Genomic DNA, 14,223 nt, shown 5'->3' with positions numbered 1-14,223 from the left:
GACATTCTAAGTTCTTTAATAATGAATGTTTTCCCTTTTAATTACCTGACTGTTCTTTGAGAGATATGGGATAACAGTGTGTAGTTACATAAACTAGACTCTAATTTCACTTCGGGGGAAAGATGCTTCTTATAGGCATGCCAACTCCCTCCTGTCACTCAGGTGGGAACCTGGAGACAAAAATCATGTCTACTATGTACAGATAGCAATATCCTGAGAAGGTATTGTTATTGTTTTGCTTTGTCATTGTTTCAAATGGCTGTCTTTGTTCTTCTCTGCTATCATATGAGTGACTTGACACTCCTGCTGGGGGAGGGCTTAAAATTCACAATCTTAAGTTCACTTCTAGATAGATGATAAAACAAAGCAGTTTTCCAAGAGCTTCCCTGAAAGAGTTTAACCAAATGCCCTTTGGCACTTGTTGGCACTCCCATTAGCGCAGCTATAGGACAGTATTCCTTTTTAGAGGTCAGGGAAGGCCTTGGAATACCATATGAAAAATATAGTAGTTGATAATTGCAGATGAAGTTATTATTTGGGGGGAAATATAGAAACGTGATGGGCTCAAGGGTACATAATGTCAAAGGGTAGTAGAGAAAACCTGTTGAAGGGAAAGAACACAAATTTTGTCACCTCAGCATTGCTTAGAGCTATCTGTGGTATTTCCAGTATGTCAGATATTCAGGGAGGGAAGGAGGGAGGGATGAAGTGGAAATCCCCAAAGGTACTTTGCCCTGGTCATCAGCCAATACACTGGGGTTTGCTGTGGTCCTTGTCACTGACAAGATAAGGGAAATGGATACAGAGGAGTCACCTGACAGCCAGCAGTCACAAAGTAATCCCACATACAAATGTGTGGAAGATGCATTTACATGGAGCCAGACTCTTGACTTCTGATCCTGGGGGACCCATTCATCAGATGTGTGGTCCTAGGAAAGTCCATTACCCTGTCTCTGCCTCTACTTTCCCATCCATGGGGGGGGGGGACAGTTTCCCTACCTCACAGAGCAGAGTGGGTTTTTTCAGTAAACTTTGCATCTCTTTCTTTTGCCTTTCTTATTGACTCCTTTTCTCTAATTCAGTTTTTGATACTAATTTAGACAAATGTCCAATGTATTTTCTTATCTATTTAGGTTAAAAATAATAGTGGCCTATTCTGAATTATGATGGCAGGCATGTATACATGTGTGTGAGAATTAAGTTGTAAGATTTCACAATGTAAAATTTCACAAAAACAGCAATCATGGGTTATTGAGTCCTGATATGAACCAAGGAGGCCCTCAAGCCTTCCCTGAAAGAGGCTCTCACTATCTGATAACTCTTTGCTTGCTATGAATGTGTTTTGTCAGTAAAGTACACTTAAGAGGTTAAGCCTACTGTATATGTTTTATTTTGCTGTATAATAGATTTCTTAGCTTGAAACAGCACCCTTTATCACCTCACACTTCTGTATGTCAGGAGTAGGTAGAGTATGGATAGTTCTTTGTCCATTGTATTACAGGGCTGAAGTCAAGGCATTGGCCAGACTGCGTCCTTATCTGGGGCCTCTGGGGGTAAAAAAAAAAAAAAAAAAAAAAAGTATCCAAGATTTTCAGGTTTATTTGCAGAATTCAGTTCCTTGTGGTTGAAGATCGGAGGTCTCTATTTCCTTTCTGGCCTCCTTCTTGGACTTCCAGACTTTCTGACTTCCTTTTCTGTTACTTGCCAGAAAAAAACTCTCTGCTTTTAAAAGGGCTCATATATGATTAGGTTAGAACCACCCAGATAGCTTCTGTCTGAAGATTTGTGCCATATTGCATAAACTAATTGTCAGAATACAATCCATGTTCACAGACCCAGGCATTATGCAGGGCACACAAGGGGGAGGGAGGGCTCAGAGGACATTTTAAAACCTTCCTACTACATCCTCTCACCTTGCTTTAGGTTGTTGATTTTTTTTTTCAAGGTTACAGAAGAGAATGGTGAGCAAATGCCTTGTTACTTTGTCACAGTAAGCCTACAAGAAGTTGGAGGAGTTGAAACTAAAAACTGGACTGTCCCAAGAAGGCTCAGTGAGTTTCAGAATTTACACCGGAAACTTAGTGAGGTATGAAAACTCATGAATGCAAGATTCTAGCATTACTGAGCACAAAGAGATTCAAGAGCTCATTCTAGTTTTCACACATAAGAAAACTGATTAGTCTTTCTCTTTGCTGTTGATACTGGCACAGTGACATTTTCAGCCTGACATTTGGAAATTAGTCATAGGTCCAAATCTAGTCTGATCCTTCAAGACAGACAGTTGTCTGATTTTCATTGTAAATTGCCATAGAGCCTCAGAGCTACAAGTGACCAGGGATCACATAGGGCCAGTGGTGTTGAAGCTGCCAGTTGTGACCCTTAATGAGAAGTGAAACCAATTATGAGTTACAGCAATAGCAGAAGAATAAAGTATATTGGCTGCCCTCACATTTAGTAACAGAGGCACAGCCTCCAGAGCCTCCAGACTGCTCCACTCTGAATCCTAGCTTTACACCAAGAGACTTAAAAAATGTGGCCCGGGGTTCATCACTCAATTTTTTATACTCTCCTCATCAGTGAAATAGAAATATTAATAGTTCCTGTTCACCTACCTCACAGGGTTACTGTGAGAACTAAGGGAATAAATGTATACAGAGCATTTAGAAGAACATGCGGCATATATTAGGCATTATTGTGTTTTACTAATAATAATAGTTGCAGTAATGACCACTGTTTCACTTTTGTTTTATATGTGTACATAAGATACACATATGGATGTGTATATTTTTTATTTTTTAGTTGTAGATGGATATAATATCTTTATTTTTATTTATTTATTTTTATGTGGTGCTGAGAATTGAACCCAGGGCCTCATGCATGCAAGGCAAGTGCTCTACCAATGAGCTACAACCCCAGCCCAAGGACGGATGTATTTTTTTAAAGCAATGCCTAGTTTGTTTATTTTTTAAAAAATATCTTTTAGTTGCCAATGGCCTTTATTTTATTTATTTATATGTGATGCTGAGAATTGGATCCAGTGCCTTACATATGCTAGGCAAGCTCTCTACCACTGAGCCACAACCCCAGCCCCTGGATATGTGTATTTACATTATGGTTGCAATGTAGCATGCATTTCCTACTGTGGGTTTTAGTCAAAAATGTTTGCATGCCACTAATCTAGGTCAATTTTTATATTTGATAATTTTATATCTGATTCCAGAATTAACTGACTTGTCTGTCATTAGACATGTTCATAGTGAGCAAATCGGATTAGAATTGAGATCATCTTGCTTTTAGTTTATTATTCTCCTACTTTTCCTCAGACCTTGAATCTTCTCTAACTCTCTTCCTACTGGAGGAAATTGCTGTTTCCCCAGCAATGAAAAGCTCTTCAGTCATTTCTACTTTAATTCAAGTCTATTTTTGTCTTGCACAAAATTAACTACAACTGGAAAAACTCTTGTGGTCACCTCTTAGACTCCTCTTTTGCAAATGAAATATGTCTGTTTCCTTTAATCTTGTCTCCTAAGGTGATTTTTTTTAAAACTCTCTTAATCACTAGCTTCTGAATGTTGAACTTCTTCAACTGCTTTTTAAAGGATGATATCCCAAACTAAATTCCATACGTAATACAGAATTTCTCAAATTGACTATGGCCACTCCAGCAATATAGAAAGCAAATATTTATCTGAATGTAAGAATAAATTCTTCCCAAAATTGTTGAGTAAAATTGATACTACAGAAAATTGCATTGTTTGCCCTGTGGCAAACCTTTGTGAAACCAAAGTTTAGTATCAAGCTAGTTGCTGATAAAAATGGAAGGAGGAAAGGCATTTAGGGGCAATTGTGAAATAAAATGTACTCATAAAATTAAATATATTTAGGAAACAAAAAATAATTACACTAAAGCATTATAAGAAACAAATTTTGAAAATGCTGTGTGTATCCTTTTGTCTAATCATCTTTCCTCATTTGTGGACTGATGGCTGGGCTCTTCTCTTAATCTTGCCATTTCTTACCTTGCAAGATTTCCTGTTGTGAGAATTTTTCCTGTTGGCAGCTGTGACAGGAAGTACCTTTTTGGGTCCTGGTGATTGTAATCTTCCCTTCCAGCTCTCACTGCCTGTTTCATTTCCCTAAAATTTCATAAAACTGTTTTAAGGATGAAATAACATTCCACATCTAGCACAGTGTCTGATAGAATGTATGACTTAATCCATAACAGGCAATCTATTGTTATTAATTATTAATATATCTTATTATGATTAATGTATTTACTTTCTACAGTTTGACATTGCAGGGCATAATAAAACTACAACCCAAGTTTGCTTTTTCCCCCACCCCCCTTTTTTTAAACTTGGGTCACTTTGTTTACAAACATGTTAGAAATACTGCTCTAGTAGGAAAATTTTTGTGAACCAGGTTTTCATACCAAGCATAATGTGCTACTGTGCATGTTATTACAACTCCATATCATCAGCCTAGCTTCATGATTCTTCTAGGTATTTCTAGCTCTGGGGATGAGCTTTAACTTTTTCCATCAAATGCACTATTCGTCCAGATACTTTTAAGTCCAGTTACAGTGGATAGATTTTCAAGGTCTTAAATCTCAGAGGCACAAGTACAGGAGGAAGATATTTGTTTTGTTCTAATTATAAGTCTAAATCTTTTTAAAGGTTAAGATATAATTTTAAAACACTAACATTTAATTTTTCTCCTACAGTGTGTCCCTTCTATTAAAAAAGTCCAGTTGCCTTCTCTTAGCAAGCTGCCTTTCAAATCTATAGATCACAAGTTTATGGAAAAGTCAAAGAATCAATTAAATAAGTTTTTACAGGTAAGCAAGTGAAAAGTTTTAGATATGAAAAGGAAAATGAGTTATTTGGAGTTAAGTAATCATTGTCCTGAAAGCTTACTAGTTTGATTTTTGTTCTCACCAGCTGTGCCAAACTTACTGTCAGGAGCTGCCAGCTTTTTTTGCATTACTTATCCCCACCAAGGGAAACTTACTACTGTCCTGACTTTAAGCAATAGTTATCATTACTTTTGAACTTGATATAAGTGAAAATATACAGTGCACATTCCTTTGTGTCTTTTTCATTTAACATTATATTCATGAGATTCATGCAAGTGTTGTTTTAGTTGTAGATCATTTTCATTACTGCATAGATTTTTCTTTGTGTGAACACACTACACTCTATCTGTTCTGTTGTTGATGGGTGTTTAGAATTTGAGGCTTTTACAGGGTGGCTTTTTCTACTGCCTGTTGTTTGGAGAATATATGTTAATACCTAAGGATTGTAATTTTTCAATGTGAGTGTAGACTCACCAGTAACATGTAAGGGTTCTCATTGCTTCACATCCTCATTAACACTTATTTTTTTGTCTTTTACTTCTTAGCTGGTGGTTCATTGCAATTTTAATTATTCATTTATTTTTTGTTGGTGATGGGGTGTTTTTCCCTTGGCCCCAGTTTCATAATATTGAGTCCTCTCAGAAGTGGTTATTCTAGGTGGATTTATAGGATGTGTCAGGTCATTTGCCATCTGAACAGATTGTAAGCCTCATGGACTAATCCCTCTGAGACTAAAAAAACCTCATCACTGTCCCAGTTACTGTTATCAGAAGCATATTTTGCTCCACAGTGTTCCATCTCCTCTGGTAGTGACCATCATAAATGGTAATAGTTTCATTGGCTTATTCACTCTTAAATTCCATACTTTGAATGATAGACACATTTTTGTCATGACATTGATGATCTTACTGTCTTATCATATTTGTACATAAACATACTCAATTTATGTTCTGCCCTCATCTCCCCTAGGTCAGATAAGTACATTCAGAACTCTAGATAATTTCCAGCTTAAGGTCCAATAAAAACAGTTATGTAATTATGTAAACAAGCATTGTTTCAAAGGTGGTGGATCACAGTGAAATGAAACTGTTGCTGGCAGGCAGGGCCACCATGGAATTCAGAAGTTCCTTTTTCAGCAGACGTACAAAGTCTGAACATAGCCATGAAAGGTTGTGTAATGGTATTCATGAATAATTTGCAGACATTTAAGTTACCCAAACACAGATGAGTGAATGTTATCTTTCAAAGGCAGTGGCCCCTGAGATCTATGAGTTGTTTGTAAAGTAGAAATTTTTTGTTGCTCAAAGTGGTACAGAGTTGAGTGAGTTCCATCATCTTCACAGTATTTCCTACAGGCAGTGATTAGGGAATTCACCCTGGAGAGGATTATTTGCTATTAAGAACACTGAGAATTGATCTTATATATAGTTCATTGTGGAGAGAAAGGGTTAAGTTCAGAATTATGATGAAAGTAAATTCATGACACAATCAATTTTAACCTAAGTGTCCCTCACTTTTAATTTCCTTTCCTATGTCTGAGTTGCTACTGCACATATCCATGCAAGTCTTCTGCAGAATATGTGTTTGCCTTACTTGTAGTAGCTCCCAGCAGCACAGATCATTTCTTATCTAGAGTAATTAATCCTCTTTCTTCTGCAGAAGCTACTTTCAGATGAAAGACTGTGTCAGAGCGAAGCACTTTATGCCTTTTTGAGCCCTTCTCCTGACTACCTCAAGGTCATTGATGTGCAGGGGAAAAAAAACTCTTTTTCATTATCCTCATTTTTGGAAAAACTTCCCCGTGACTTCTTCTCCCATCAGGAGGTGAGTGCTCCAAAGGTTACCACTTTTGTAGCATGTTTAAGTAGATATTTTTTTGAAGGCTGTTTGAAATAACAGAATCTTAGCAAATGCATATTACTAAGGAAGGGAAAGAATAAATGCGTCCATCTTCAGTTATTATCTCTGTTATATTTTGGGTCATCTGCTTGTCTTCCCCTATTAATCACCTGGATAAGTTAAGATGCATAAATAAAATGATTACTAAACAAGGTGAATAAGTGAACTGTGGATGAGAAGTTCCATAGAAGACAATCCCTGGGGATGGGGAAGCAGATTGAAGACCATCATTATGGAGTAGTTGGACCAGTACTGAAGGTTCAGAGGAAGGATGTGTTTGTGGGATGGTCAGTAGGTCATTGGACTAGACTGGAGGGTTTCTGTGGTGCTCTAATGGAAGAGAAGGCAGGGTTCATGTCAGGCTAAGGAGTTTAAACTATCTCCAGGAAATAGAGAGCTGTGGAATATTTTGAAGCAAGATGAATATGTCAGCAATATGTATGAGTAATGGAATGAATAGAAAGAAACTTTAGACATGATCAGTCTCATATTCTAGATGTCAGGCTCTCGACTCATGTGTAGGTCACTGAGGCCCCTTGTTTGACTCTGTAGCAAATTGCATAAAACCATCTCTGAAATTTTGCTGCTTCTTAGTCCATTGGCAAATGCCATGCCTCTTCACCAGGATTGGCTTAATGGGTTTGCATAGAGGAACTGGCCATGAAAATGTGCACATGGCTTTACCACCTGTGAGCCAGGAGATCCCTATGTGTCCCATAGAACATACCCACACCTCTGTTCAGGTCTATGGACCTGCCTCCCTCCCCAGCTACTGTCCCACCTCTTTCCTTCATCTGTCTAGACTTGGCTAGTTTACCTCCGTTACCTCCCTTTTATGCCAGAACCTCTTAGAATGGCTTAAGCACTCTGAAGGCACTATCTGAAGGGGTCAGTAGCTTCCTCTACTGTTCACCTTCCTCCCACATCTTTGAAGCATTCGTTGTTGCTGGAATTCTGCCAAGCTGTTTTTAGAGAACTCCTCCTTCTTCCAGAAATTCTCCTCAGTCTTTTCCTCTGCTCTCCTGATGTGGTCCAAAGTCCTGTCGCCTACTTGGTTCCACGACTTGGGCTTTTTCCTCCATGCAGACATGAGAATGACTTCCTCGGCTGTCCTCACACTGGCTGGTGTTTGAATGTCTGTAATAATACTTCATCCAATCTGGTGAAAATAGCTGCCTGTGTATGTGTCAGTCTCTCCAGTGGGCTGTTGGCCAAGAAAAGTCTGGATCCACATTGCATTCATTTTCACTAGCCTGGTGCCTGACATAAGAAATTTTGAACTGAAACTTGCTGACATGCAGATCAGAAAATGAGAATAGCTGAAGTACAGAATAAAAGCTTGAAGCAGAGTTTTAAAAAATAACTGCATTACTTTAAAATTCACGTATTTTAAAAAAAGCAGTGAATGTAAAATTATTTGTCAAACTTTACTTTTAAAACTCAAAATGGTTTTATTTTTAGAAAACTCTAAATTGCCTGTGAATTCACTGATTATTAATACCATTGAATGTTTTTTTAATTAGCTTATTTTAAACTTTGAATTAGGCTTTGGAATCTTACTTTTCCCTGAGGTCAGACAGATTTTTGTCCTCCACATTGAAAAATAGATAGATTTTTGTGTAAAAGTTGAGGGATTTTATGAAGCTAAAACATGAGCAAATAGTTTGGAATTTATATTTGAAGAACAACAACAACTCTGTAATTTTCTTGGATAAGTGACCTGCTTCCCGTGGCTTTGCTGTACCCCTAGGAGGAGACGGAGGAGGACAGTGACCTGTCAGATTATGGTGATGATGTGGATGGGAAGAAAGATGCCTTGGCTGAACCATGTTTCATGTTAATTGGGGAGATTTTTGAACTTCGAGGAAGTAAGCCTCTTTGTTATTATTTAGTATTATTTACTGATTAAGTGGGACTAATTTAATGTCTCCTTATTTCTGAAGTACGTTAGATATGTATTTATATTCATGTATTTATTGCCATATTACTAAAAATTATTATACAAAACTATTTTGCATAGAAGAATAATAAATAATCTTGGCTAAAGGTGCAGTTTTGATGCTAGTATAGCATGTGGCCAGGGACATATTTTTTGGACCTATTTTTTGGCCTCCTTTCTTCCTTTAGAGCAGTAATTCTCAATGTAGGGAGTGGAGACATTTGGTGATGTCTGGAGACATTTTTGGTTGTCACAACTTAGGGTGGGGAGTACTGCTGGTGTCTGGTGTGTAGAGGCCAGGGATGTTCCTGAATATCCTACAGTGCACAGGACAGCACCCCCAACAGAGTTAGCCTGTCCATAATGACTAATGCTGAGGCTGAGAAATCCCACCCTAGTGATTCTGAAGGAGATATACTTAGAAGACACAACAGCTCTATATACTCAGATTAGCATTTTTTCCCTGGAGGCAAAGTTGGTCCTACATTTGTTCCTAAACATGTCACTTAAAAATTCTTAGCAAATGAAAAAGCTCTGTTATAAATTTGAGTACATCATGTGTCTTTTAATCCTCAGCATCCACAATGTCTTATCCATAATAGATAATCAGTAAAAATGCCCAGATGCATGCACTATTGAGTAAATAGGCAAGAAAATTTTAAGCGCCAGAATTATCTTTGATCATTAGACTTTTTCTTCTCCTAAGTCTAAGCTAAGAAGATATATAATTTTAATCACTCTCCCTTTGAGTGCATATAGAGAAACAAAAATGTAGAGATTCTGCCTTCAGTGAATTTATACTAACAGGAATCCAAAAATGTAATTTACATTAAGCAATAGATGAAATTTATTTCTACATTAAAGGCAGAGATTTATATGTAAAGAGGTTCATTTTAGCATAATTTAATTAACAAAAATTAGAACTAAGATAACTTTAGAGGTGGGGGATGGACAAGGTAGTTACTTAAGAAATATCCAGGGCAGGGGTTGTGGCTCAGTGGTAGAGTGCTTGTTCAGCACATGAGAGGCACTGGGTTCAATCCTCAGCATCACATAAAAATAAATAAATAAAGGTATTGTGTCCATCTTCAATTAAAAATATATTTTTAAAAAAGAGAAATATCCATGAGATAGGAATTTTTAATGCCCAAATGATATTCCTTCAAATAAACTGTCTATAGTCCTTCCATATTTTAGATACTTTAAAGGTTACATTGATGTTTATCATAATGTATCTATAGAAAAAGAGATGTACACTGATGTTTAACTTGATTCAGTATAGAAAAAAAATAGTGCTCAATCCAAAGTCTAACTCTCCCTCATTGAAATCTGCATATGAAGCCATGAATCCTCCCAGTTTCCCATTGGAGGTATAAGAATGAGGACACACTATACAAGCCATTGTTGGTGTGTTCTTTTTGATAGGTGCAGAGAGATTAGTAGGGCTCAAAATGCTCTTTGTATCCTGCACACTCTCCATCAAATGCCTGCTCAGAAGTACATTTGGTTTTGCTAGTGACATTTCAGAGGGGAATAAATAGAACATCCTTTATAATGAGATGTGATATATTTGCCATCAGCAAAATCCTTGTGCTGCTGCAGCTGCTTCTGTAGCTTTGAACAAATGAAACCTTGAAAGGAGACATGGACTGTTTTGTTATGGGGGTGGTTGGGGACTGGAGAAGGATAAGAAATAGTAGTAGACAAAGAAAATATCAGTGATGAGAGAGAATATTTAACAAAAGCAGTTTTGGTTCCTGCTCTTGTTCAGTATACAAAAAGGAGCCAGTAATACAGCCTTCTCTATAGCCACTCTGCAGGCATTCCTTCTAGAGCTGCACTGTGCTCACACCCTCTGAGTAGAGCTACCTCTTTTCTGCCCTAGAAAGGCAGCCTGAAGTTATCATCTCTGACAGAAATGCTCATCCCAGCCTGAATGCCACCCTAACTTGAACAAGTCTACATGCTTGGTAACCTTCCAGCAAATTCCATGAAGAAGCTTAAGGCATTTCTGAGACCTGGTTCTGACTCTCATACTTGACTTTTTCCTAGAGGATTAATACTACTTTAACTGGACATTTAGAGCCATTCAAGAAAAATTTGAAAGGACTTCAGAATGTTTTAGTCTAGAGGCAGGTCTGTATTTACTCGTGTGGCTGCCCTTGGGCAAAGGCATGTGTGATTTAGTCCTTTAGGTTTTCTTGCTGGGTACAGGAGGCCTGTACTTGTGGCTCCATTATAGCCAAGTCTGAATTTCTCATTTCCTCATGTGTCAGTAGCCAAACATCACAGTAGCTGGAGGTAAACATTACAAATGAAAAATGTAGTTTATATTCCAATTGGTGGATGTAATATATTCTCATAACATTTTTCTTCACCTATAAAATATATCTCTATGTTAATAAGAAAAGTTTAGGCCCTTCACATACAAAAAAAAAACCACCTCAGAGCAAGTAAAAAAGTTAACACTAATTCTTTCCTTCTTTAGATGGAAAAAATGAGGTTCAGAAGGTTCAGAAAAGGAGATATATACTCAGCTGCTCTCAGAGGCAGCACAGGAGATTACAGAATCCCCATCCCATTCAGGACCCTCACTCTTTACAGTTCATGATTCTTCCCCCAAACATGTAAAATATATAAAATACACAATATACAAACTACTACTCAAATGCGAGCAGTTAAAACTGTCACTTCATTAATATTTCACAATATTTGTCACTTTTTACTACAGATGTTTCTCATTCAGAGCCATGTATTAGCAAATTTTGTTCAGCTATCCAGTCAGAAATCTGCAGTAGAAATCACACTGTCTGCTAAGGAACAGGCATTTTTGCCAGTATTCATAAACACAGGAAGTAAAGTACTGTTTGTCCCTGCTAACCTAGCTCTTCTGAAGCCATCGAGAGCTACAAAAACTCTTAGGTTTCTTCTCATTAGGTGCTTAGTGAAAAATGAAAGCTTAGAGTTTTCTTGAGCAGAAGTTTGGTAAGCTAGATCCAAATTCTGCAGAAAGCATAGGTATCAGGTCTACAGTTGAATTAAGTGGTAAGATTTTTATGCTTTGTACAGCTATGAAAATGTCTTCATTGTGATATCTTATGATGAGTTTTCCTTTGATTTATATTTTAGTGTTTAAATGGGTGAGAAGAACATTAATTGCTCTCGTTCAGGTCACTTTTGGAAGAACCATCAACAAGTGAGTGTTACAAAATTAACACTATGCCCTACTGAATAGTCCAAGTACCGTACAGTATAGTACCCACCTGATGATTTAACTATAAGTATTTTTCTCTTATTTTATGTTTCTGATATGATTCTAAAATTGAATAGGGAAGAAAATATCTGAATTTCTCTTGCAGAAAGCATGGTGAATTTGATGATAAAAGCTTGAGTTAGTATCAGTATTCTGACTGAAGTGGTCAGAGGATTGGGTTCTACAGAGCTCCTTTTTGATCAGGATGACTAGTTACTGTCATACAATAGTAATTGAATTAGACCAAGGTTTAGACACTAAGCCATAATGAAAGTAGGATGGGCATTATATGGCAAGTATTTTCTTAGAGGGAAATAAAACTGTGTATTAACTTTTTTAGAGTTAAGATAGCATTAACATGTCAGTCCTTCTTGTTAACATCTATTATCCATGGTGGGGGTATATGGGTCTATCTAGGCCATATGTAAATTCTAAACTAAGTTACATTATCCACATACATATGTATGTATACATACTTATATATATGTTTACATCTTTCTAAGTTTCATAAAAAGTGATCCACATTTTGGCCACTTATTTATGAAAACCCTGGGTCTGTTACCAAAAACTCATTATCAATAATATTAGTTTCTAGGAAATTATTGGAATTTTTAATAACTGCAAAATCATGCAGTCACTAGAAGTCAAATTGAAATTATTAGGTAGGTTCAGTTCTGAAGGGGGTCTCAAAGATTAGTCTAACTCCTCATTTTATCAGTGAGGAAACAGAATCTAAGAAATCATGTAAGTTATATGAGATTACCAGACTGGTCAGCAAACACAGCTTGGCCTCCTGGCCTGTGCCTGCTCACTCAGCTATGTCTCAAGAGCCTCTAGGCCTGAAATTTGGAACTGCTATTATAAAAATCTTTTAAATAGTAATTCCATATTCAAAACTCTTCAGAAGATAAGCATTATGACTTCCTGCGGAATAGGCATGTGAAATAAAAAGTCACTTTTTTTGTATGATAAAATACATTTTAATATGAAATTGTCAGGTTTTCCCATATGAAAGGTTAATTTATTGTTAAATATTTACGTGAGGTTAACATAATAGCTTTACCATACAGAGTTATAAATTTTTATAGGAAACAAAGAAAATTTGTTGCTCTTTTGTACTAATTTTCAAATAGAATATGTTTTCCTTGTGGTCATAAACAAAAGTTTACTTCTTTTATTTCTAAGATTTTTTAAAAAGTAGTTTAAGTTGCATTCAGGCCTTGTTTAGGTGACCTAGAATCATAGGCTTTTGTTTTAATCAGAAAAATGACCCCTTTTACTTACCGTTTCAGTCTAAAGCAAACCTCTTAATTCTGGTGTTGACAAGCGTCAAATAAAGAAATTTCCAGAATGACCTGATTTTTCTCAGTACTTGAGATTTTTCTAATTTATTTTTCTAGTCAGTTTCAACAAATCATCTATACTTTTCCTTGCTCCTTTTTATGATATTGGCTCTTAATTATAAAATGATCTGCTGTAGTTTGTGAGTGGTGAATACATTTGGCAATTATTTTCAAGAAGATAGGAGAGACTTGTAGAAAAATTTCAGTGATCTTTTATCAGAGAGAGACTTATGGAGCACCTGGCACTTTGCTATTTTTGCCTTTAGCAGATGATAATACATAATAAAATTATGCAGCAATGCAGGCTAGGCCTCTTGTCATGTACCAATCGTGGTCTCATATACTAGAAGCTTACGAAGTTTCTTCCAGGTCTTGGCTCATAGAAAAATCAGACCTAAATTGACAAAAATGCATAGGTGATGTCCTTTAGTAAGGGTCACTGAATTTTAAGTTGTAAATTGAAGTTTTTACTTCATTTCTTCATGGAGTGCTAGTGATTAACCCAAAAGAAAACTACAGAAAACGCAATGCTGGCATGATAGAGATTGTTTTAGGAAGGTAAGGAGGTAAGTCAGCAGATTCTTTCTGAAGGCAGGAGTGCCACTAAATTAATTAACAAAATTGTTTTACTTGGTCTAGATTTAAATTGCACAGTTTAAAAAGCAATATAGATGTACAGTTTCAAATAGAATTCATTGCAGTTTGACTCACAGTAGAGTCTAGACCTTCATTCAATAGTGATTGACTACCATGTGGAAAGAACTACTAGGCTTGAAACATGTATTTCAATAGCATTTCTGAAACCCTCATGTTATTCACTTAAAAATCTGGTTAGAAAGTCAGATTCCTTAAGAGCTTTATGATTTATTATTGTTCATGAATCAAATTTGAAGTTAGGTTTTTCTGGCACTAATAGTCTAAGATGATACTTTTT

At 36.6% G+C, this 14,223-nt stretch overlaps 1 protein-coding gene across 4 annotated transcripts in view; it reads left to right on the top strand.

The window, feature by feature from the left end:
- The window catches only part of SNX25 (sorting nexin 25), a 121,332-nt gene that overhangs the window by 102,927 nt on the left and 4,182 nt on the right, over positions 1-14,223 (top strand). For all 4 annotated transcript variants that reach the window (XM_081268903.1, XM_081268902.1, XM_081268900.1 and 1 more), the window contains 5 exons: positions 1,946-2,086; positions 4,724-4,837; positions 6,515-6,679; positions 8,505-8,622; positions 11,823-11,889. In XM_081268903.1, coding sequence (XP_081125029.1) covers positions 1,946-2,086; positions 4,724-4,837; positions 6,515-6,679; positions 8,505-8,622; positions 11,823-11,889 — 605 coding nt within the window. The remainder of the gene's footprint in view (positions 1-1,945; positions 2,087-4,723; positions 4,838-6,514; positions 6,680-8,504; positions 8,623-11,822; positions 11,890-14,223) is intronic.

Source organism: Spermophilus citellus, assembly GCF_964194105.1.
Source record: "Spermophilus citellus genome assembly, chromosome: 16".
NCBI lineage: Eukaryota > Metazoa > Chordata > Mammalia > Rodentia > Sciuridae > Spermophilus > Spermophilus citellus.
The sequence above is the reverse complement of the archived record's forward strand: the minus strand, read 5'-3'. Positions and strand labels throughout refer to the sequence as shown.